The sequence below is a fragment of the Leopardus geoffroyi genome, chromosome B4 (assembly GCF_018350155.1).
Source record: "Leopardus geoffroyi isolate Oge1 chromosome B4, O.geoffroyi_Oge1_pat1.0, whole genome shotgun sequence".
Classification (NCBI taxonomy): Eukaryota; Metazoa; Chordata; class Mammalia; order Carnivora; family Felidae; genus Leopardus; species Leopardus geoffroyi.
The window spans coordinates 14,539,292-14,564,867 of record NC_059341.1 but is presented as its reverse complement, the minus strand read 5'-3'; the positions used below and the strand labels follow the sequence as shown (position 1 = coordinate 14,564,867).

General features: G+C 37.4%; 1 protein-coding gene across 6 annotated transcripts in view; it reads left to right on the top strand.

Annotated features, from left to right (window-relative positions):
- Positions 1-25,576, top strand: part of MINDY3 (MINDY lysine 48 deubiquitinase 3) — a 96,064-nt gene that overhangs the window by 56,410 nt on the left and 14,078 nt on the right. For 5 of the 6 annotated variants that reach the window (XM_045466111.1, XM_045466110.1, XM_045466109.1 and 2 more), the window contains one exon: positions 7,362-7,434. In XM_045466111.1, the coding sequence (XP_045322067.1) occupies positions 7,362-7,434 (73 nt within the window). Of the gene's footprint in view, positions 1-7,361; positions 7,435-15,573; positions 16,188-25,576 lie in introns of those variants that run through there. The other variant, XM_045466112.1, reaches the window with a different exon arrangement.

Here is a 25,576-nt window from a genome sequence, read left to right as displayed (position 1 = left end):
TCAGGAGGAACTTTTTAACAACGTATTTGATTTTTATCCAGCTGATCAGTGAATATTAACTTCAACCATTTAAATAAGTTAGGGAGTCAGTTTTCTTGAATTATGGAGGTATCATGTGCCTAGAGAGTAATGGCTTATGTTAGCTGTTTTCTTAATGAAAATCAGTAATTAAAAGGCTAACAGCTCTTCTTTGCACAGTTCTTCACATAAGCAACAGAACACTGAACATGATTCTGGTTGCATAGAGTAGATGCCTTAGGTCTTAGAGGTGAATTCTCCAGCAGAAACCAATTGAGAAAGGTTGGAAGGATTAAGATGAGTTGTATAGTTACGATGAAAGGGAGAAAAAGAAGCCCCTTGACTAGTGTTAATAATAGTAACGATGATGATCATACCTATTGGAGACTTCCTCCTACTGCCTTATTTCAACTTGCACATTTAAAGTTTGTTTGGTTTTTTTTGGAGAAGGAGCCTTGAAGGGCTTTTCTTATGTTTCCTTCCCTGACTTCGCTGCCAGTGCAGCACAAATCAGTGCTGCACAGCCGTGGGCTGCTGTGGAGATAGCCAAGGGCTTTTGCACATTTGGGGGGAAATAATGGAAGAGTAAAGAAAAAAGACCACTGTCCTAGCTACTTTCAGTTGACGTGGCATTACCTGAATTGTTTCTAACATTGGCACTGAAAACTGTTACATATTTAATAGCATTTGGTAATTGATTTAAAATGTTTCATAGTAACCCCCAAAATATTTTCAGAAGTATAATGAGTTTAAGAGTGCATATGAAACATAAAGTGATTTTAAAGCAAACATTACTTACAGTTTAAAGGTATGTTCTATACCAGTTAACTTTTTTTCTTTTGAAGGGATCTTCATAGCACTATAAAATGTTGTCTGGGAGCTAAATTGTACTTTATATGTGTGATCATTCCTGAAGTTAGGTAAAATTCTCAGAAGTTCTTTGATTACTTATGACAAGAGATTGCTCTTGATAGTGATGAAAGCCATAATGAATAAACTTTAAAGACCTTTTCAGTAATGAGCTACTTACACCTAGCCAATGAACTGAACATAGGCCTGCCTTACATTTCACTGGCTGTTTAGAAGGATAGCTAATGTTACATTTTAAAAGGTTTATGGTGAACACCAAATAATTATAGTAACAGTGTAGGCAGAACTACGTGAAAAGAGATATTTGTTTCATGACTATAGGATATTAGATAGTCCCTTAACAGCTTGCCTTTTTCCCCCTTCTCTTCAATAGCACTTTGCCAATTAAGGCAAGTTGGTTGAGGACAGATCATTTTAAAAGCTATATTGTGTAGCAATCCCAGTTGCCCAGTAAATTGGCTAAATAGAAAATGTTCTAAAATACCTCTGCTCTGATAAAAGCATCCAATTATATTTGACCAATATGGAGAACTACTTTTAGAGTAAGAATAATTTTGATGGTAAATCAGAGTTTAAATAACTAAAACAATATTTAAATATTTGACTGTTAGGTTTTCTATCTTTTCCCAATGAGGGGTACCTAAAAGAGTTTCAGATGCACTACAACTCGGTTTTGTCCTACTTAATGCATTTAGGGGCGAAGGAAAAAATGTCTACAGGTATACTTGCTGATTTGGATAACTTGGAATTACATCATTGGAATCTATAACTCATTGGTTTTCTGGCGGGGGGGGGTGTATGTTTGACTTTTGTTTTGCAGTGTAATTTTCTTAAGACAGTTTTAATACTGTTCACCAAAATAAGCATATAGTAGCACATTTTTCTCCCTCCCACTAGGTGGTCACCTTAAATGTACAGACTACCTCTTTCTTTACCATTTAACAGGCTGGACAGTGTTCAAAACATTATGGAGGTGTGGATAGTTATATGCAAAGAATATACTAAATATGTAATCTAAAAGCTATTGCTATATTAAGTCTTGAAAATCTGAAGGGTAATGTTCTCTTATTATTCCTCAAACTTACACAGTTATTTATTACATCAGAGTTCCATTTTACTTCATCCTTTATGTTCAGTGAGAAAAACACATCAGTTGTATCTCTCGCTAAAATATTTTGCCTTAAGATGGTAAAGGAGTCTTCCTCAGTTGAATAGAATTCTTCATTTGCCAAACTTGCTATGCAAATATGAAATACATTTGACATTAATATATTACCAAATTTACGACCTGGATCATTCTGTTACAGATGTTTAAACTAGAACCTTGTTCAGATGTATTTAAGTTAAAGAAATTGGTTAAAATTAGTGTTGGAATTTGTCATTTTAAACCAAATTAGAAAGTTAAAGAGTTCAGCATGAAACACTTGAATGGGAATAGGTGGTTTTGTAACTTTTCCAGGTTTCATCTATAAACATTTAAACATTCTGTAAATTTAAGCACGTGTTAACTAAGAGATGGCTTTCTATAATAATCTAAAAATCATTGTAAATACTCAAAATAAGCAAGCCAGTAATCAGTTTAGAAGACCATACTGGCTTTGATTTGTGGATGAAAACATTTGGAATGTTTTCATTAGAATTCACTTTTTTTTGCTTTGGCCTTTCTTTTCTTTTCCTTTTTCTCCTCTCCCTTTGGCATAAACACATCTTAAAATGAGTGGTATGATTAAGAACAATTAATTTCTAAGGAGTTTAGCAAATTAGCTATTAGTGTATCACTATTAGTATATCACAGCCCATGCCACTGGGCCGTGTTTTCGGAGGAGAAAAAGAATTTGTGTTTAGGTGGTTGACACATGGGCTGTTTGCTCACATACAGGGTTTTGAGCTACTTGGTTCAACTTAGAAACTTCAAACAGTGAACAGTCTAAATTCCTTTTTTGCCATCCTCTCCTGTGACATGTTTGAAGTAACTGCCTGTCATCCGTTCCAGTGCCTCATCTCGTAGGCTCTGCAACCCTGTCTCGTCTAGTGCCCGCATCCAGCTTCCGCTGGCCTGTTCGCAGCACTAAGTGTTCCATGTGTGCTAAGCATTGTGGGAACGCCATGTGCTCTACCTGGATACGTAACCATCACCTCCTAACTCCTGATGTTCATTCTTCCACCACAGCTGACTTCCCTTGCTGACTACTGCTCTTCTCACAGTTCTAGTCCCCCAGCCATGGCTCTTAATTCCTCCCAGCAAGGGTTCCCTACCCTCTTTTCTCTTTCAGATGAGAGCCAGAATTATCTTCTTTATGAAACCCATTAAGGTACTAAGACTTCTTTATACCCCCAGATGTGTTGGAAAGAAGGCGTATTTAATAAGCGTCAGTGCATCTGAGGAAATAATACATCATGGGTTAGCAAACTGGCCCACGGGGCAAATCAAGCCATGAGCTATTTTTGTAAAATATTTACTGGAACATATCCATGCTCATTTGTTTATGTATTAACTGTGCTGTCTTGCTGCTGAGATCACATGGCCTGCAAGACCTGGAATATGTACTCTCTGGCCCATTAGAGAAAAAGTATACCGCCAGCCCCTGTTCTAAGTGAACATTTGTTAAACCAGAGGACAGTGGGAGTTGTGCCCAAGCTTCAGATGATCTTCTGTATCAGGCCAGCATATATAGCCTATTCAAACAAGAATAATACGTTTTCTGAAGCCTACGTGGCTTGTATGTTCATAACCAAAGGCAAGAGATAAGGCAGCACGCTTTTCATTAAGCCTGTTTTAAATCTTTCTGACATTAGCATAGTATATTTTTCATGTGTAGCGCTTGGAACTTAGAGATAAGGTATCAGGTGGTTCGCTTCTAATTCTTTTATACTTCTGCATTTTCTGATACCTTGAATGCAGAGGATTGGATGTAAACTTTTGTCTGTGGCTGAAACCAGAATCTTCCTTGTTAGTGTAACTAAACAGTAGTAATTTCCCAAAACTTCACTTATTAAGAGTATTAAAATAAGGCTTCAGATGTATTCTCTGCCACCTCTTCCCTAAAAAGTTTATTTATTGACCAAGAAAAACAGTATTTCCTTTCCCTCTGTTTAGATCATACTTATATTTAGAAAATCCAAAGTCCTGTTTTCACCCTCGTTTTAAGTTTTTCCTCATCACTTACTAGTAACAAAGGTTGCAATGCAGCAGATGGTTAAGAGAAACTTAAGGACTGTATCCTCGTCTTGGGCCCGTACAAGTTTGTGTTTGGATAAAATCTCATCTGGAGCTGTACTTTCTCCTTAGCCAGAATTTCAGTGATGAATCCCCGGATTCCAGCAGCCGTTCCAAAGGGAAGAGCTGAAAAAGAAAAGAAGGGTTAGAAATAGTTAAGCATGGCACAAAAAGAGACACTCAGATCAATGGAACAGAACAGAGAACCCAGAAGTGGACCTACAAACATGTGGCCAACTAATCTTTGACAAAGCAGGAAAGAATATCCAATGGAATAAAGACAGTCTCTTCAGCAAGTGGTGCTGGGAAAACTGGACGGCGACATGCAGAAGAATGAACGTGGACCACTGTCTTACACCATACACAAAAATAATCTCAAAATGGATGAAAGACCTCAACGTGAGACAGGAAACTATCAAAATCCTCCAGGAGAAAGCAAGCAAAAACCTCTCTGATCTCGGCCGCAGCAACTTCTTACTCAGCACATCTCCAGAGGCAAGGGAAACAAAAGCAAAAATGAACTAATGGGACCTCGTCAAAATAAAAAGCTTCTGCACAGCAAAGGAAACAGCAAAATTAAAAGGCATCCGACAGAATGGGAGAAGATATTTGCAGATGACATATCAGATAAAGGGTTAGTATCCAAATCTATAAAGAACTTCTCAGACTCCACACCCAGAAAACAAATAATCCAGTGAAAAAATGGGCAAAAGACATGAATAGACATTTCTCCAAAGAAGACATCCAGATGGTTAACAGACACTTGAAAAAATGCTCCACATCACTCATCATCCGGGAAATACAAATCAAAACCACAATGAGATACCGCCTCACACCTGTCAGAATGGCTAACATTAACAACTCAGGCAACAACAGATGTTGGTGAGAATGCAGAGAGAGAGATCTCTTTTGCATTGTTGGTGGGAATTCAAGCTGGTGCAGCCACTCTGGAAAACAGTATGGAGGTTCCTCAAAAAGTTAAAAATAGAACTACCCTATGACCCAGCAATTACACTATTAGGTATTTACCCAAGGGATACAGGGATGCTGTTTTGAAGGGACACATGCACCCCAATGTTTATAGCAGCACTATCAACAATAGCCAAAGTATGGAAAAAACCCAAATGTCCATCGATGGATGAATGGATAAAGAAGATGTGGTATATATATACAATGGAGTATTAATCCAAAAGAATGAAATCTTGCCATTTGCAACTATGTGGGTGGAACTCGAGGGTATCATGCTAAGCAAAATTAGAGAAAGACAAATATCATGACTTCACTCATATGAGGACTTTAAGACACAGAACAGATGAACACAAGGGAAGGGAAGCAAAAATAAAAACGGGGGGGACAAAACATAAGAGACTCTTAAATATGGAGAACAAATAGGGTTACTGGAGGGATTGTGGGAGGGGGGATGGGCTAAATGGGTAAGGGGCATTAAGGAATCTTAATCCCTGAAATCATTGTTGCACTATATGCTAAAAAATGTGGATGTAAATTAAGAAAATGAAATTTAAAAAAATTTTTAAAAGAAAAAAACTTAAAATAGTTAAGGAAACTAAAGCTTACAGTGAAATACATGCAGCGACTTTTACACTTACGGTTTGGATGTGATAAAAGCAGCTAGGAAATAATAATAATAGCCCCAGTGTTAGTAATTGCTCCCTAAATCTGAGAGCTGACACTGGGATCCTAGCTTCAGTACAAAGTTAATTATAGTTCTAAGGCTTTACCGGTGATATAAAAAGGAAAGCGTTTTTAAGAAATAATGTTCTGAATAGGCTAAATAAACATAACACAAGAGTCTGTCAGTATCAACCAGAATTACAAGTGCATTCTTCCTCTGACCCAGCAATCCTACTCCGTGCTGTCTCCTGCAGATAAAACTGCACATGTGTGAAATTACATGTGCTGCTTTGTTTGGTAGAGCACTGTTTCTCATAGTGAAAGATTAGACACTATCCAAGTATCCAGCGATGAAGGACTGGATCATGAAATCAGAAAGGATTGAAAGTTAGGCCAGATGAAAACATGCGACTTGACATGCAGATCATCTGCAAAGTAGTATTGAAACTGCAGGCAAAGGGCTAGTAAGTGGGAAAGAACAAATTTGACTGTGTTATAAAATAGCATTTTTTTTTTACTTTAATACCTGAAAAATGTGTAATTGTTTTAATTCCCATTCCCATTTGACTTATGTTCCCATATAAACGGAGGCACCTAGTCTCATAAGAACTACTCTAATTGATTCTTACACTTTGTTCCTTCATCTTTGGGGTGAAGCGGCAGGGGTGGGGAGTGATTAGGACAAAAGATAATTAGTACATTTCTTACAAAAATGTGTTTCCAAAGAGGAACAGCATTTCAAATTGTATATCCCATAACCTCTTAAAGAGGATTCAAGAAGGTAAATTGAGGTAGTTAGAAACTTGTTCCCTGAGGAGGTTTGGGTCAGTGAACACAATTATAGACAGCGGCTCAGACCAACACTATGAATAGAGGACAACTGGGGCCCAGATTCTACATTTCTGTCTGTCAAGTAGAATTTTCTAACAGTTGATATGGAGTAAAGTTTTGTGAAGAGTCCCAGATAACACTCAATTTTGTGGTTATTTTTGATAAATTGTAATATGGCTTACTATGTAAAGAAATTAGATATGATAGAGAATTCGTTTCATGGGAAAAAGAAATCTGCCTTCTAGATGTTTCCTTTGAGTTAAGAAAAATTAAAATCCTGGACATGCAAAACTTGATTGTTGATCTGTGGCCAGGTATTGATGTAAAATGCTTACTAAACTAATAAATTTCAAATGCATTTCTATGTAATTGTTTGCTATCATAGAGCTTGATTTAATTTTTAAATATTTGAAAACTAGAGTATATTTTAAGTTCTGTTTATTTTTATTTGAACAATGATGTGTAGATCATTGCTTTTTGCAGATTCTATTTTATAGTAATGACTCATCTCTGTAATACTAAACTTTTCAAGAGCTTTTATATAAAGCTTCAGTGTCACGATCACAACAATTCCCTATGGCTGAAGTACTTGTCCTGTTTTTCAAATTTCAAATGTACAGTGAAGGTCCAGAGAGTTTGTGACTTACCTAGTCACACACATCTGATAGAAATATAATTCCAAGTCTTCTGACTCCCGATGTCCTGTGTCCTCACCCTAGCCTTGTATTTGTCCTGTTTATTTTTAAGGTCATGATATTGTAGCTGGTTGATAGCATACTTTCTGTCTTTTCAGGACATGGCTTTAGTTGCTCCTGAGGCACCTTCAGAACAAGCCAGGAGAGTTTTTCAAACCTATGATCCAGAAGGTAAAAGATTTTATTATTTTATTAACACTGACTCTGTGTTTTATTTCTTTACATATTTGAAATATATTAATGCCTGAGTTTTATCCAAAAGTGTTTTTAGACTGTTGAAGGAAATGTAGATTGCATTTCTTGAAAGTTTTAAAGGGGAAGTGTCAAAATGGGAACAAATAAGGATACTTAAGTGATTGTCAAATCCTCACATAGCATAATAGAAGGTTTGCAGGTTTCTTGGGAGTAACAAAATTATGGTTACTTGAATCTTGACCTCTGTCAGTGTTAAACGGGAAAATACCACCTTCTGAACAAGGTTTTTGAAAAGGTATTCCTTTATTATTCAAACTAATATTAAGTAAGTCTTCCAGAGTGTTTTTTAAAAATTGAAATAAAATTGACAAATAATATTCTGTAAGTTTAAGGTATCCCAAGTGTTGCTTTTATAATTTATATATTACAAAATGATTACTACAGTAGCATTAACTGACACCTCTGTCATGTCACAGTTATAATTTTTCTTTGGTGAGAGCAATTAAGATCTAGTCTTGTAGCATAGTATAAAATTTTGTACTATAATCACTATGCTGTGCATTAGCTCTCCCGAACTCATTTATCTACTAGTGGCAGGTAACGTCTTAAACATCTCCCCAATTAATCTACCCTGCCCAGCCCCTGTAACCACCATTCTACTGTTTCACAAATCGATCTTTGTGCGGCATTTGTCTTTTATCTGTCTCGTTTACTTCACTTAGTATAATGCCGTCAAGGTCCACCCATATTATTATAGAAGGTAGGATTTCCTACGTTGTCATGGCTAATCAATATTCCATTGTTTATGCATATATAAACCACATCTTCTTTATCCATCTATGGACACTTAGGTTGTTTCCGTATCTTGGCTATTGTGAATAATGCTGCAGTGACTTGGGTTGTGCAGATATCTCCTCAAATTACTGATTTCGCTGCCTTCAGAGAATACCTACCAGTAGGATTGCTGGATCATATGGTAGTTCTGTTTTTAATTTTTTGAGGAACTCCATACTATTTTTTTAATGGGTTACTGTTTTATATTTTCACCAACAGTGTATAGAGGTGCTGTTCTCTCCACATACTCACCAACACTTATCTCATCTCTTTGATAAAAGCCATCTTAACAAGTGTGAGATGATACCTCATTGTAGTTTTGAATTTCACTGTCCTTATGGTTAGTAATATTGAACATCTTTTCATATGCCTGTTGTCTGTTTGTATGTTGTCTTTAGAACAATGTCTGTTCAGACCCATGGCCCATTTTTAGTTGGGTTATTTTCTTTTTTGCTATTAAATTCCTTGAATTCTTAATGTTGTGGGTATTAGCCCCTTATCAGATAGATGGTTTGCAAAGATCTTCTCCTGTTCTATCGGTTACCTTTTCAATTTATTGCCTTTGCTCTGCAGAGGCTTTTTAATTTAATATAGCCCCACTTGTTTTAGTTTTTATTGCTTGTGTTTTGGTGTCTAACCCAAGAAATCACTGGCAAGACCAGTGATGAGGATCTTTTTTCCTATGTTTTCTTAGGACTTTTACAGTTTCAGATCTTACATTTCAGTCTCTGATCCATTTCAAGTTAATTTTGTGTAGTGTAAGGGATCTGGTTTCATTTCATATCCATTTCATGTGGCTATCCAGTTTTTCCAAAACCATCTATTGAAGAGACTATCCTTTCTTCACTGTATGTTTCTGGCACCCTTGTGAAAAATTAGTCAACCATATATGCATGGGTTCACATCTGGGCTCTCCGTTCTGTTAAACTGGTCTATGTGCCTGTTTTTATGCCAGAGCCATACTCCTTTGATTATTGTAGCTGTGTAATGCAGGTTGAAATCGAGTGGCATGATGCCTCCAGCTTTATTTCTCTTTCCCAGGATTGCTTTGGCTACGTGGGGTCTTCTGTGGTTCCAAAATAATTTTTCCGTCTGTGAAAAATTCCATTGGAATGTTGATAAGGATTGCATGAAACCTATAGATTGCTTTGGATACTATGGACATTTTCACGATACTCTGCCAATCCAAGTATATAGGGTATCTTTCCATTATTTGTTAGTCTTCAGTCTTTCATCAGTGTCTCAGTTTTTGGTGTATAAGTCTTACATCTCTGTGGTTAAACTTATTTCTAAGTATTTCATTGTTTTCATTGCTGTTGTAAGTGGGATTGCTTTCTTAATTTTTCTTTCAGATAGTCCATTCATGTATAGAAATGCAACTGATGTTAGTATGTTGATTTTGTATCCTGCAAATTTACTGAAATAATTGATTAGTTCTAGCAGTGGTTTAATGGAGCTTTTAGGGTTTTATATTTATGTTAATATATTTATATCATATATATATAAATATGATAATGTCATCTGTCATTCCCACCAACAGTGCATAAATGTTCCCTTTTCTCTACATCCTTGCCAACACTTGTTATTTCTTGTTTTTTTGATAATAGCCATTCAAAAAGTGTGAAGTGATATCTCATGGTAGTTTTGATTTGCATTTCCCTGATGACTAGTGGTACCTTTCACGTACCTGTTGGCCATCTTTATATCCACTTCAGAGAAATGTCTATCCAGATCCTCTACCCATATTTTAAAAATATCGTGTGGGTTTTTTGCTGTTGAGTTGTATGAGTTCTTTATGTATTTTGGATAATAACCCCTTATCAGATACATCATTTGCAAATATTTTCTCCTATTTGGTAGGTTGACTTTTCATTTCGTTGATTATTTCATTCACTGTGTAGCTTTTTAGTTTTATGTACATTTGATTTTGTTGCCTTTCCTTTGGGGTTAAGTTCAAAAAGTCATAGCCAAGACGTGTCTTGAAGCTTACCACTTAGAAAACATAAAACTTTTATTACAAAACCTGATATTATATTCTAGTATTGAATGGGTTAAATTTTTATGTATGGTATAAGATAATGGTCCAGTTCTATTATTTTGCATGTAGCTTTCCACATTTCCCAATACCATTCATAGAAGAGGCTATCCTTTCCTCCTTGTATGTCTTGATTCCTTTGTTATTAATTGACCGTTTATAGTTTCAGGTCTCTGTTCCATTGAATTATGTGTCTTTTTTATGCCAATATCATACCGTTTTGATTACTATAACTTTGTAATGTACTTTACAGTCAGGAAGTGTGATGTGTCCAGCTTTCTTCTTTCTCAAGATTTCTTTGAGTATTTGGGAGCTTTGTGTTTCCGCAGAAATTTTAGAATTGTTGATTCTAGTTCTGTGTACTATGCCATTGGCATTTTGATAGGGATTGCATTGAATCTGTAGATTGCTTTGGGTAGTGTAGACATTTTAACAATATTAATTCTTCCAGTCCATAAACACAGAATAGCCTTCTTTCTACTTGTGTTTTCAGTTTCATTAATGTGTTCCAGTTTTCAGTTACAGCTCTTTCACCTCCTTATTAAATTTATTCCTATTTTATTCTTTTTACATAATAGTACATGGAATTATTTTCTTAATTTCTCTTTCTGATAGTTCATTATAAGTGTACAGACGTACAACAGGTTTTTATATTCTGCAACCGCACTGAATTTGTTTAGCCACTTTTTTAGTGGAGTGTTTAGAGGTTTTTTTGTGGTTTTTTTTTTTTTTTAATATATAGTGTCATGGCCTCTGTAGACAGTGACAGGTTTAGTTCATCCTTCCCAATTTGGATGCCCTTTTTTTCTCTTGCCTAATTGCTTGGCTAGGACTTCTCATACTGTGTTGAATGAAAGTGGCAAGGGCAGATATCCTTGTCTTGTCTGATCTTAAAGGAAAAGGTTTCAGCTTTTCACTATTAAGTGTGATAATAGCTGTGGGCTAGTCAAACATGGCCTTTATTATGTTGAGGTAGTTCCGTTTATATCCACTATGTGGAGAGTTTTAATCATGAATGGATGTTCATTTTTGTCAGAGGCTTTTTTGGCGTCTCTTGAGATGATCATATGATTTTTTATCTTTCATTCTGTTAATATGGTATGTCATATTGGTTGATTCTTGTATTTTAAATTATCCTTGCATCCTTGGAATAAACCCCACTTGATGGTTGTATGTGGTACCTTTTATGTATTGTTTAATATTTGCTAATATTTTGTTGAAGATTTTTGCATCTGTGTTAATCAGGGATATTGGCCTGCAATTTTCCTTTCTTGTGCCATTTTTGTCTAGTTTGGATATCAGGATAATCCTGGCTTCATGAAAGGAGTTAGGGAGTATTCCTGCCTCTTCTACTTCTGGAAGAGTTTGAGAAGAATTGGTATGTATTCTTTCAACATATTTAGAATTCACCAGTGAAGCTATCGGGTCCTGGACTTGTGTCTGTTGACCGGATTTTTGATTACTGATTCAATCTCTTTACTCACAGTTGATCTGTTGTATGTTTGTAGCAATTTATCCATTTTTTCTTGTCCAGTTGTTTAGTATATAAATGTTAATAGTAGTCTCCTCTGATCATTTGTATTTCTGTGATCGTGGTATCAGATGTCACATCTTCTATTCTGATTTTATTCGAGTCTTTTTTTCCTTGATGTGTCTTATTAAAGGTTTCCTTGATGTGTCTTATTAAAGGTTTCTCAATTCTCTTTTCAAAAAATCAGCTCTTAGTTTCATTCACCTTTTCTGTTTCATTTCTATTTCATTTATTTCCACTCTGATCCTTGTTCCATTAATTTGGGGCTTCATTTATCTTTTTCTTTCTAGTTCCTTGAGGTGTTGGACATAAACAATTCTCTATTACACTTCCAATAGAGGATTTTGAATTTCACTGTATATTCACATTTACCAATGAATTTTATACTTATTTATGTGCTCATGTTACTAATTCAGCATCCTTTCATTTCAGCTTGAAAAAAAACAGTATTTCTTATAGGGCAGGCTCATGGTGATAAATTCCTCAGCTTTTGTTTGTCTGGGAATATGTTTATCTCTGTCTCCTTTGTGAATGACAGTTTTGCTGGGTAAAGTATTCTTTAACAGTTTTTTCTTTTGAGCACTTTGAATGTAGCATCCCAAACTCTCTTGACCTGTAAGGTTTCTGCTGAGAAACGTGCTGATAGGCTTGAGATTCCATTGTGTGAGAGGAGTCTTTTTTTTTTTTTTTTTTTCTGTTGCTGCTTTCAAAATTCTCTGTCTTTGAATTTAGTGAGTTTGATTCCAATAATATGTCTTAGTGAAGATGTCTTTGGATCTTAGACCTTCATGTTACCTGAATGGCTATCTCTTTCTCCAGAATTGGGAAGTTTTCATTTCTTTCCCCCTCTCTTCCCTCTGGAACTTCCGTAATGCATATATTGATTTTCTTGTTGATGCCCAACAGTGTAATGCATTTAGGATTTCTCAGTCTTTTTCATTCTGATTTCTTCATTTTCCTTTGACGTGATAATATCCAGAGACCTATCCATCTTTCTTCTGCCTGATTGAGCCTGTTCAAGCTACTTGTTGCTTTTTTCATTGCATTTCTTATATCCTTAGGCTCCAAAATTTCATTTCTTTGATTTATACTTCTTTGTTGAACTTTTTTGTTCTCATGTTGTTTTCCTAAATTCATTGAGTTTTCTGAATTCTCTTGAATTCTTTTTCAGGTAACTTGCAGATACTCATTTCTATGGGGTCAGTTACTGGAAAATTACACTGTTTTGGTGGTTTTATCTTTTCTTCTTCATGTTTCTGATGGCTTTGCATTTATGTCTGTGCACTTGAAGTTGTAAGTCACCTTTTCCCACCTTTTTGGACTGGCTTCATTGGTAGAAGACTTTAACCTGGAGGTGGCTGCTATGGCACCCCCTAGGTGGGATACAGCATCGTGGATTTTTGAGACCGCACAGTGGTACAGACTGTGTACATCTTCATTGGCTGAGTTTGACATTGACCATAGCGTGGGGATCTTCTGTGGCTAAGACTGCACAGTTTCCTACAGGTAGCAGTGGCTGGTAGTGCTGTTGTGGTCCTCAGAGGCGAAGGCTGTGGCTGCTGGAATATTTCTGTTCTTCCCTTTTGCCTTTGGGAGGAAGTTCTTGGTGAGGGTATTCTCTGCTCTTTGTCTTGCCTGCTGGCACTCAGAGCATTATTAACATCAGGGTCCAAGGATCAGGCACGTGTAGAACTATCACAGTGCCTAGATCCTGGGCCACAGATGCACTTGCATCTGTGGTACTGGTGTCTGGGGTCCATGTGTGTGCAGATATCCCACAGAACTGGGCTTTAGGGGCTCACTCAGGTGACTAGGTAGTGTTGGGTCACACAGTAGTGGCACAGGCCCTGTGATGACACGATGCAGTAGCAGCATAGCCTGCATAGAGTCAGCCATAGTCCCAACTTGGGCTCCAGGAAGCAGTCACAGGTCAGCAGCACAATGTCGGTGGTCTGTTGAAGCTGCATGTCAGGTCCTGGGGAACTGGGCTCAGAGCAATGGCAGCACAGCCCTGGAAGTGATGTTCAAAGCTGTGATCCAGGACATGGGGTATGGCTCAGGGCACTAGTACCCCTTGCCAGCAATGATGTGTCCATTGGCACCCTGGTAGTGGTGGGATAAAGCGGCAATCTGGGGGGGTGGGGCGGTGGGCAGACGTGGGACACAGACCTGTGGCACCTCTGATCTCACATATGGTGAAATGCTCTATTGCTCCCCTCTGAGGGAGTGAGACAGCGGTGCTGAAGGGCTCACTGCAGCAGCAGCTTCAGCCTCTGGAAGTAGACGCAAAGTGAGGGGGGTTGTGGGTAGCTCCTTCAACTGGAATCAACGTTGCTGAAGGCGGGCGAAGCGAAGGCTGCAGATGTCACCATGGTGAGGCGTGCTGGGGTTCTCTTCTTTTCCATTATGCCATGTAGTGAACTTCCTCAGAGGGGATCCTCCCTGGTGGCACTCTGATCTTGACTAGGAGACGGAATGACCCAGGGAATATGTTTGCTGTGCTTCTGGATGCGGCCATCCTCCATTATTCTGAACCCCACAGGGTTGTTGCTGCTGCTGCTTCTCTGTACTCCAGAGCTTTGCCTGAGGTGTTTTCTTAAGTTTATGGTTACCTACTTACTGCTTTTGTTGTTTTTTGTGGGGAGTGGAAGGAGATATGCCTCGGGGCCTCTTCGCACACCATCTTGCTGACATCACTCCACTCCATATAATTGATTGTGCTGGGAAAAGATGCAGAAGGATAAGACAAATTATCCTTATGAGTCTGAGTCTAACATTTCTAGCAAAGAAAGTTTTAAAAGTTCACATATATATCACTAGAGCGTCCACTGTATCACTATAGGTGGGTTAATTTGATCAATTTTGCATTTGTATATAACTAAAACCAAGTCATACCTGAAATGCCATTGTAAATTACGATACAGGAAAATCTACATTGTGGAATCAATAAGTCATTTTGAACTCCTGAATGGATTCAGTTTTTTTTTCTAGCTTTAGGCTAGTTGCTTTTGGGTCTGATGAGTCTTTTTTCCTATCCATCAAATGAAAATAACCACATCTATGTTTTAGAATCATCATGAAGATTAAATGAGTAATGTTGTGGAAAGAACCTTGTCCAGTACTTAACACACAGTATCCACTTTATAAATGTGAGATCCTTTCTCTCTATACATCGAATGGTGCTTGTAGTAGTGACTTGACTCTGATTTAGCTTCTTCCACTCTGCCTTTTTTCTAACTTAAGAAACATGCTAGTTTATTTTCTCTTGGACTTAATAATCATCACTTTTCAAAAACATATCATTCTAAATCTTCAGATGAAAAGTACAACCAACTGACCTCTGTATATTTACCCACCACTGGATGAAATAAGCTTTACTTGGCTCAGTTTAATGAATAATCTCAAATTCAGAAATGAAAATAAACACCAATAGGTGTGCTCAGACCCAAAAATGAATCAGGTATCAGACCTATATAAAGTGTTACATATGGTCTTTAAAGCAAGTTCATAGTTTTGTGGTTTTTTTGTATCCCTTTTGTGGGGGAAGTGTTTGGATATGTGCACTGTATTCAGGTTCATGTTTTATACAAGTTTTAAAAATAACAAAACTTTAAAAAGTAGATGTTTTGGAGGTAAATTGATGTGACCAAAGATATGGGATAAAAGAAAAATCTCGGAGTACCTCGAGGTATCAGAAAATGACTTTCTCTCTCAGTTGCTTGCACAGGGAACAAGATCTGCACACCAGGGTGCCCACAGGATTTGCTGCTCAGCCACAACATTAGGGCACATGCAATCCACATAGGGGTCACCCCAGGAACTCCTGGTTCTCCTGAACAGCAGGGCACTACACCACAGGACCACTCCTTTCAAGACCTGGAATTTTAAGTGACCTACCAACTACATAGAAACAGAGACTCAGACAAAATGAGGAGACAGCGGACTGCGTTCCAAATGAAAGAACAGACAAAACTACAGAAAAAGAGCTAAACAAAATGGAGGTAAGCAATCTACCTGATAAAGAGTTCAAAGTAACGGTCATAAAGATACTAACAGGACTTTAGAGAAGAGTGGATGAAATCCATGAGAACTTCCTCAAAGAGGAAGTAAATATTTAAAGGAGTAAATATTTAGTGCTTCTAGAATGTATTTGAACTTAAACAGTCATCAACTTAATATAGACTGCCACACACATAGGATGTTGTATATGAACCCTCTGATAACCCAAAGATACCCAAAGGGAAAGCAGTTCAAACATAACACTAAAGAGAACCATCAGACCACCAGAAAAGAAAGGAACAGAAAACTACAGAAACAACCAAAAAACAATTAACAAAATGGCAACATACCTATAAAAGTTACATTAACATAAATGGACTAAATGCTCCAACCAAAAGCTATAGGGTGACTGAATGGATAAAGGACAATATCCATCTATATGCTGCCTACAAGAAACTCCTTCAGAAAACACATACAGACTGAAAGTGAAGAATTGGAAAAGATATTGCATACAAATGAAGTTAAAAAAAACAAACAAACTAGGTACCAATACTTACAGCAGACAAAATAGACTTTAAAACAAAGGCCATAACAAGACAAAGGACATTACATAATGATAAAGCAATCGATCCATCCAAGAAGAAGACATGGGATTTGTAAATATCTGTGCACCCAATATAACAAAACCTAATTATATAAAGGAAATATTAACAGACATCAAGGGCAAAATTGACAATAGGAGGAGACTTTAATACCCCACTTACATCAGTGGCTAGATCATCCACACAGAAAATCAAGGAAATAGTGACATTGAATAATATGTTCAACCAGGTGGACTTAACAGATATGTGTAGAACACTCTACCCCAAAACAGCAGAACACACATTCTTTTCAAGTGCACATGGAACATTCTCCAAGATAGATCATATGATAGGCCACAGAACAAGTCTCAATAAATTTAAGAACACTGAAGTCGAATGAACCATCATTTCCTACCACAGCAAGTAATTAGAAATCAGTTACAAGAAAAAAATAAATAGGAGAAACCCAAACACCTAGAGGCCAAAATGAAATCCAAGAGGAAATCAAGAAATACTTGTCGACAAACGAAAACACAATGGTCCACAATCTTTGGAATGAAGGAAAAGCAATTCTAAGAAGGAAGTATATCTCAATACAGGCCTACTTGAAGAAACAAGAAATATCTTGAATAAATAATCTAAACTTATACCTAAAGGAACTAAAAAAGAGGAATAAATAAAGGCTTAAGTTAGTAGAAGGAAGGATACTATGAAGATCAGAGCAGAAATAAATGGAAGAGAGAACAAACAACAACAGTGGAACAGATCAGTGAAAGCAAGACTGAGTTGTTTGAAAAGATAAACAAAACTCATAAACCTTTACTTAAGCTAATAAAGAGAAAGGGCCCAAACAAAACCAGAAATGAGAAGTTATAAGACCACAGAAATACAAATAATTACAAGTGGTTATTATTTAAAAATTGGCAAATTAACGTAGAAGAAACAAATTCCTAAAAATGTACAACCTTCTTCTGAGAACGGTCCCATTACTGTAAACAACATTGAGTCACTAATCAAAACACTTGGAACAAGGGGCGCCTGCCTGGGTGGGTCAGTTGGTTGAGTGTCTGACTCTTGATTTCAGCTCAGGTCATGATCCTAGGGTTGTGGGGTTAGGCCCCGTGTCAGGCTCCACAGCCTGCTTGGGATTTTCTCTCTCCCTCTGTCCCTCCCCCACTTGCACACACTTTCTCCCTCTCTCAAAAAATAAAAATAAATTAAAAAAAAATTTTTTTAAAAAACAAAAGAACTTGTGAGAAGCATAAATGGAGGACAGTGGCTTCACTGGTGAATTCTACCAAACATTTAAAGAAGACTTACTACTTAACCATTCTCATACTATTCCAAAATGAAGAAGAGGAAGGAATGCTTTTAAATTAATTTATGGGACTAGTATTACTCTGATACTAAACAACTCAAAAAAAATAAAAACAAAAACGAGAATTTAAGATGCAAAAATCCTCAACAAAATATTAGCAACCAAATTGAAAAATACATTAAAAGGATCATTTACCACAATCAAGTGGGATTTGTTGCAAGCACGGTTTAATACACACAACAGAATACATGATTGTCTCAATAGATGGCAGAAAAAGCATTTGGCAAAATTCGACATCCATTCATGATAAAATTCTCAACAAAGTGGATATAGAAGGAACATACCTTGACATAATAAAGGCCATATATGACAGACCCACTGCTGACCTACTCAGTGGTGAAAAGCTGAAAGGTTTTCCCTAGGATCAGGAACAAGACAAGGGTGCCCACTCTCGCCACTTTTATTCAACATGATACTGGAAGTCACAGTTGCAGCAGTTGGACAAGAAAAAGATAACGGGCATCCAAATTAGTAGAGAAGAAGTAAAACATTCACTGTTTTCAGATGACATACTACTTTATGGAGAAAATCATGACGACTCCACCAAAAAAATAGATCTAATTAATAAATTCAGGAAAGTTACAGTATATGAAATCAATACGCAGAAATCTGTTGTGTCTCTATACACTAATAATGAAATCACAAGAAGGAAAGGGAACCAGCCCATTTACAAGTACGTCAAATAGAATAACATACCTCGATATAGTTTTAACCAAGGAGGCGAAAGACCTGTACTCTGAAAACTGCAAGACACTGATGAAAGAAATTGAAGACAACACAAACAAATGGAAAGATGTACCATGCTCTTTGATTGGAAGAATACTGTTAAAATTGTTCGTATTACCAAAGTGATCTACAGATTCACTGAAATTCCCATCAAAATACCAATAGTGGCTTTGACAGAACTTGAACAGAAATCCTAAAATGGATGTGGAACCCCAAAAGGCCCCAAATAGCCAACGCAAGCTAGAAAATGATGAACAGAGTTGGAGGTATCACAATTCCAGGTCTCAAGATGTACTACAAAGCTATGATAATCAAAACGATTATGGTATGGCACACAGATCAATATAACAGGACAGAGAGCCCAGAAATAAACCCATGGTATATGGTCATTTGATCTATGACAGAAGAGGCAAGAATATACAAGGAAAAGACAGTCTCTCCAATAAATGGTGCTAGAAAAACTGGACCACTTTCTTACACCCTACACAAAAACAAACTCAAAATAGATTAAAGGCTTAATGTCAGACCTGAAACTATAAACTCCTAAAAAAAATTTTTTTTTAATTAGAAATTTTTAAAAAAACACACATAGGCAGTAATTTGGAGATCAACCTCAGCAATATTTTTTCTGTATTTGTCTCCTCAAGGGAAACAAATTAAAATCTGTTGGGACTACCATCAAACTAGAAAATTTTTACACAGCAAAGGAAACCAACAAAACAAAGAGGCAAGCACCAAATGAGAGAAGATATTTGCAAGTCATATATCTAATAAGGGGTTATTATCTAAAATATTAAAAGAACTCCTACAACTCAACACCCCCCCCAAAAAAAAATCCCAATTTTAAAATGAGCAGAACACCTCTATACACATCTTCCCAAAGAAGACCTATGGGGGGCCAACAGGCAACATGAAAATATGCTCAATGTCACATTAGTTGAAATGTATATGTGGTAAATGCAAATCAAAATCATGATAAGATATCCCCTCTAGTAGCAAAAACACAAGAGAAAAGCGTTGGCAAGGATGTGGAGAAAAATGGAAAAAAAGGAATCCTCGTACACTGTTGGTGGTGCATACAGGTTCATACACGCTGGCACATCGTGGACAACAGTAGTGAGTTTCCTCAAAATATTAAAAATACAAGTACCACACGATCCAGTAATTCCATTCCTGGATATTTACCAGAAGATAAGGAAAACATTGATTTGGAAAGATATATGCCCCCCGTATGTTTACTCAGCATTATTTATAGTAGCCAAGATATGGAGACAACCTAAGTGTCTATAGAAGAACAGATAAAAATGTGGTATATACACATAGGAATATCAGCCGTAAAAAAGAATGAAATCTTGTCATTAACAACACGGATGGACCTACAGGGCATAAGGCTAAGGGAAATAAGCCAGAGAGAGAAAAACACCATATGATTTTACTTACGTGTAGAATCTAAAAAACAAATGAACAAGCCAACAATATAACAATGATGACAAAGACAAGAGAAACAGACTCAGGGGGAACAAATTGATGGTTGCCAAAGAAGAGGAGGTTGGGGGGATGGGAAGAGGGTCATGAGGTAGTAACTTCAGTTCTAAAATTTAAGCCACAGGGATGAAAAGTACAGCACAGGGAATACAGTCAATAAATATTGTAATACACTTCTCATGGTAAACATTTTGTATCCTATAGAATTATTGAATCACTGTTTAATGCCTGAAACTAATTCGATAGTATATATCAACTACAATTAAAAATTAAAAGTAAAATGTCTTTCTAAACTGCTAAAGACACTTCTGTTGGTATCAGACAGCCTGGATTCAAATCCTACCTCTGTTACTCAGCTGTGTGATTTTGGGAAAGTTCCTAACCTCAGTTTTCTCCTCCCTAAAATGGACTTATATCTAGTTTACATGGTTATTCAGTTACTCTGTAAATTGACCATGTTGTTAAAAAAAAAAAAAAAAAGGGGGCATAGAGCTTATTCAGTTTCCTTCAAAGCACTGGATTCTACATAAATGGTATTTGAAATGACAGACACAAGTTTGTGCATTACACACCATGGGATTTGTTTTATTTTCTCATACTCTCTTTCTTTTCCCTTGTATAATTAATTTTGTTTTACATTTTATTTTTTTGAGTGAGTGAGAAAGAGAGAGTACGAGTGGGGGAAGCACAGAGAGAGAGGGAGACACAGAATCTGAAGCAGGCTCCAGGCTCTGAGCTGTCAGCACAGAGCCTGACGCGGGGCTTGAACTCAAATGATGAGATCATGACCTGAACCAAAGTCGAATGCTTCACCGACTGAGCCACCCAGGCGCCCCTCCCTGGTATAATTATATTTCAGGAGGCAACCTTGTTTGGGCCAGGGCTCTATTTTTTGATATAAAAAGAGCCCTTTAAATGCTATTTTTTTAAGTTGATGAGATATATTGACTGCCATCTTTTGTCTGATTTTAGTGTGCTGCATTTGTGTAACCTTTGAGAATAATTTTACTTGGAGATTGTTTACTATTCATCAGTCCTTAGACATTCTCCAGAAATTGCCTTTTGTTCAGTCTTCTCTATTCCTCTGAAATGATACCATTTTCTTCTCTGTTCCTTTGTTGCTTCCCCTTTTCCCCCTTTTGTCACTGCAACGCTTTACCTTGTGGTCGCACAGTTATCACTCTGTTTTAGGCACCCAGCCATAGTTTTTCCATATCCCACCACCATGTTTGTTTTGTAGCTTTTCTATCATTTGTAATAAAAGTGGCTCTGCAGGAGAAGCCATAAAGTACTCCCTTCTTTCTGAACTTAATATGTTTACAAAGCATTTCTGGTTGAACCAAGGTGCCTGGATGGAGTACTTTGTTGAAACATGAAGTTTGGACTAGGTTGAATAATTAAATGTAACAAATGTTCTTGAGCGCAAGTTGTGTCAAGCACTGTGCTAGCTCTGGGGTTAGGGAATCGCTGCAGTGCAGGAGCTCCTATCTATCAGGGAGCCAGATGAACAAACCAGTAGTAACACTAAGGTGAAGAGGCCAAGGAACACTGAAACAGGAAAATGTCGTAACTTAGCCTAATGACAAAAGTACTTTTTTCTATGTGTTACATTAAATTGCAGGTATATGTTAGTAAATTTTTTTTTTAAATTTATGCTCAAGTTCGTTAGCCTACAGTATAGTCTTGGCTTCATTAGTAGAATCCAGTGATTCATCTCTTACGTATAACACCCAGTGCTCATCCCAACAAGTTCCCTCCTTATTGTCCGTGGTACATTTAGCCCATCCCTCACCCAACACCCTCCAGCAACCCTGTTTGTTCTCTGTATTTAAGCGTCTCTTATGGTTTGCCTCCCTCTCTGTTTTTATCTTATTTTTCCTACCCTTCGCCTATTTGATCTGTTGAGTTTCTCAAATTCCACATATGAGTGAAGTCATATGATGTCTTTCTCTAATTTCACTTAGCATAATACCCTCCGGTTCCATCCATGTTGTTGCAAGATTTCATTGTTTTTATCACCAAGTAATACTCCATTGTATATATATACCACATCTTCTTTATCCGTTCATCCATCGATGGACATTTGGGCTCTTTCCTTACTCTGGCTATTGTTGATAGTGCTGCTATAAACATGGGGGTGCATGTGCCCCTTTAATCAGCACTCCTGTAACCTTTGGATAAATTCCTGGTAGTGCAATTGCTGGGTCATAGGGTAATTCTATTTTTAATTTTTTTTATTTTTTAAAAAAAAAATTTTTTTTCAACGTTTATTTATTTTTGGGACAGAGAGAGACAGAGCATGAACGGGGGAGGGGCAGAGAGAGAGGGAGACACAGAATCGGAAACAGGCTCCAGGCTCTGAGCCATCAGCCCAGAGCCTGACGCGGGGCTCGAACTCACGGACCGCGAGATCGTGACCTGGCTGAAGTCGGACGCTTAACCGACTGCGCCACCCAGGCGCCCCAATTTTTAATTTTTTTGAGGAACCTCCATACTGTTTTCCAGAGTGGCTGCACCAGCTTGCATTCCCATCAGCAGTGCAAAAGAGATCCTCTTTCTCTGCATCCTCGCCAACCTCTGTTGTTTCCTGATTTGTTAACTTTAACTGTTCTAACCATTGTGAGGTGGTATCTCAATGTGCTTTTGATTTGTGTTTCCCTGATGATGAGCGACGTTGAGCATCTTTTCGTGTGTCTGCCATCTGCATGTCTTTTTTGGAAAAGTGTCTCTGCATGTTTCCTGCCCGTTTCTTCACTCGATCATTTGTTTCTTGGGTGTCAAGTTTGGTAAGTTCTTTACAGATTTTGGATACTAACCCTTTATCCAGTATGTCATTTGCAAACATCTTTTCCCATTCTGTCACTTGCTTTTTAGTTTTGTTGATTGCTTCCTTTGCTATACAGAAGCGTTTTATCTTGATGAGGTCCCTATAGTTCATTTTTGCTTTTGTTTCCCTTGCCTCTGGAGACGTGTCAAGTAAGAAATTGCTGCAGTCAAGGTCCAAAAGGTTGCCTGTTTTCTCCTGTAGGATTTTGATGGTTTCCTGTCTCACATTTAGGTCTTTCATCCATTTTGAGTTTATTTTTGTGTATGTGTAAGAAAGAGGTCCAGGTTCATTCTTCTGCATGTGGCTGTCCAGTTCTCCCAGAAGCATTTGCTTAAAAAGATGGTCTTTTTTTCCATTGGATACTCTTTCCTGCTTTGTTGAAGATTAGTTGGCCATACGTTTGTGGGTCCATTTCTGGGTTCTCTCTTCTATTCCATTGGTCTGTGTGTCTGTTGTTGTGCCAATACCATACTGTCTTGATGATTACAGCTATGTAATACAGGCTGAAGTATGAGATTGTGTTGCCTCCAGCTTTGGTTTTCTTTTTCAACATTACTTTGGCTATTGGGGATCTTTCGTGGTTCCATACAAATGTTAGGATTATTTGTTATAGCTCTGTGAAGAATGCTGGTGCTATTTTGATTGGGATTGCATTGAATGTATAGATTGCTTTGGGTAGTATTGACATTTTAACAATATGTGTTCTTCCTATCCATGAGCATGGAATGTTTTTCCGTGTCTTTGTGTCTTCTTCCATTTATTTCATAAGCTTTCTATAGTTTTCAGTGTACAAATCTTTTACCTCTTTGGTTAGGTAAAAGGTATTTTATGGTTTTTGATGCAATTGTAAATGGGATCAACTCCCTGATATCTCTTTCTGTTGTTTCATTATTGTTGTACAGAAATGCGACCGATTTCTGTACGTTGATTTTATATCCTGCGACTTTGCTGAATTCCTGTATCAGCTCTAGGAGTTTTTTGGTGGAGTCTTTTCGGGTTTTCTACATAGAGTATCATGCCATCTGCAAAGAGTGAAAGTTTGACTTCTTTGTCGATTTGGATGCCTTTTATTTCATTTTGTTGTCTGATTGCTGAGGCTAGGATTTCCAACACTATTAAACAGTGGTAAGAGTGGACATCCCTGTCATGTTCCTGATCCCGGGGAAAGCTTTCAGTTTTTCCCCATGGAGGATGATATTAGCTGTGGACCTTCCATATGTGGCTTTTATGATGTTAAGGTATGTTCCTTCTATCCTGACTTTGAGAATTTTTATTAAGAAAGATGCTGTAGGGGCGCCTGGGTGGCTCAGTTGGTTGAGCGTCCGACTTCGGCTCAGGTCATGATCTCACGTTCTGTGATTTCGAGCCCCGCATCGGGCTCTGTGCTGATGGCTCAGAGCTGGAGCTGCTTCAGATTCTGTGTCTCCCTCTCTCTCTGCCCCTTCCCTGCTCATGCTCTGTCTCTGTCTCAAAACTAAATAAAAAACATGAAGAAAAAAAAAAAAGGATGCTGTATTTTGTCAGGTGCTTTTTCTGCATCTATTAACAGGATCACATGGTTCTTCTCCTTTCTTCTTTTGTGATATATCACATTGATTGATTTGCAAATATTGAACCAGCTCTGCAGCCCAGAAATGAATCCCACTTAATTTATGGTGAATAATTCTTTTAATACACTGTTGAATTTGATTTTCTAGTATCTTGTTGAGAATTTTTGCATCCCTGTTCATCAGGGATATTGGCCTGTAATATCTGTAGTTTGGGATATTAGTTTGGGGTCTTTAGTTTGGGAATCAAGGTAATGCTGCCTTCATAGAATGAGTCTGGGAGCTTTTCCCTTTTTGCAACAGTTTGAGAAGAATAGGTATTAACTCTGCTTCCAGTACAATTCCCCTGGGAAGCCATCTGGCGCAGGACTCTTACTCATTGGGAGATTTTTGATCACCCATTTGATTTCTTGGCTGGTCGTGAGTCTGGTAAAATTTTTTATTTCGTCCCGTTTGAGTTTGATAGTATGTGAGTGTCTAGGAATTTGTCCATTTCTTCCAGATTATCCACTTTGTTGGCATATAATTTTTCATAGTATTCTTTAATAATTGTATTTTTGTGGTGTTGATTGTGATCTCTTTCATTTGTGATTTTATCTATTTGGGTTCTCTTTTTCTTTTTGAGAAGTCTGGCTAGGGGGTTTTATCAATTTTGTTTACTCTTTTAAAAAAACAGCTCTTAGATTCATTAATCTGTTCTACTGGTTCTTTTGGGTTCTGTATGGTTTATTTCAACTCTAATCTTTATTATTTCTCTTCTTCCGCCGGCTTTGGTCTTTCTTTGCTACTGCCTTTCTAGCTCCTTTAGGTGTAAAGTTAGGTTGTGTATTGGGGACCTTTGTTGCTTCTTGAGATAGGTGTGAATTGCAATGTATTTTCCTCTTAGAACTGCCTTTGCTGCATACCAAAGGGTTTAGACTGTCAAAATGTTTTCATCTTCATTTGCCTCTATATATTTTTTTAATTTCTTCTTTAATTTCCTGGTTGACCCGTTCATTCTTTAGTAGAATGTTCTTTTTTTTTTCAGTTTTTATTTATCCTCAGAGAGACAGAGACAGCATGAGCAGGGGAGGGGCAGAGAGAGAGAGAGAGAGGGAATCCTAAGCAGGCTTCATGCTTCCAGCACAGAGCCCAATATGGGGCTTGAACTCATGAACCATGAGATCATGACATGA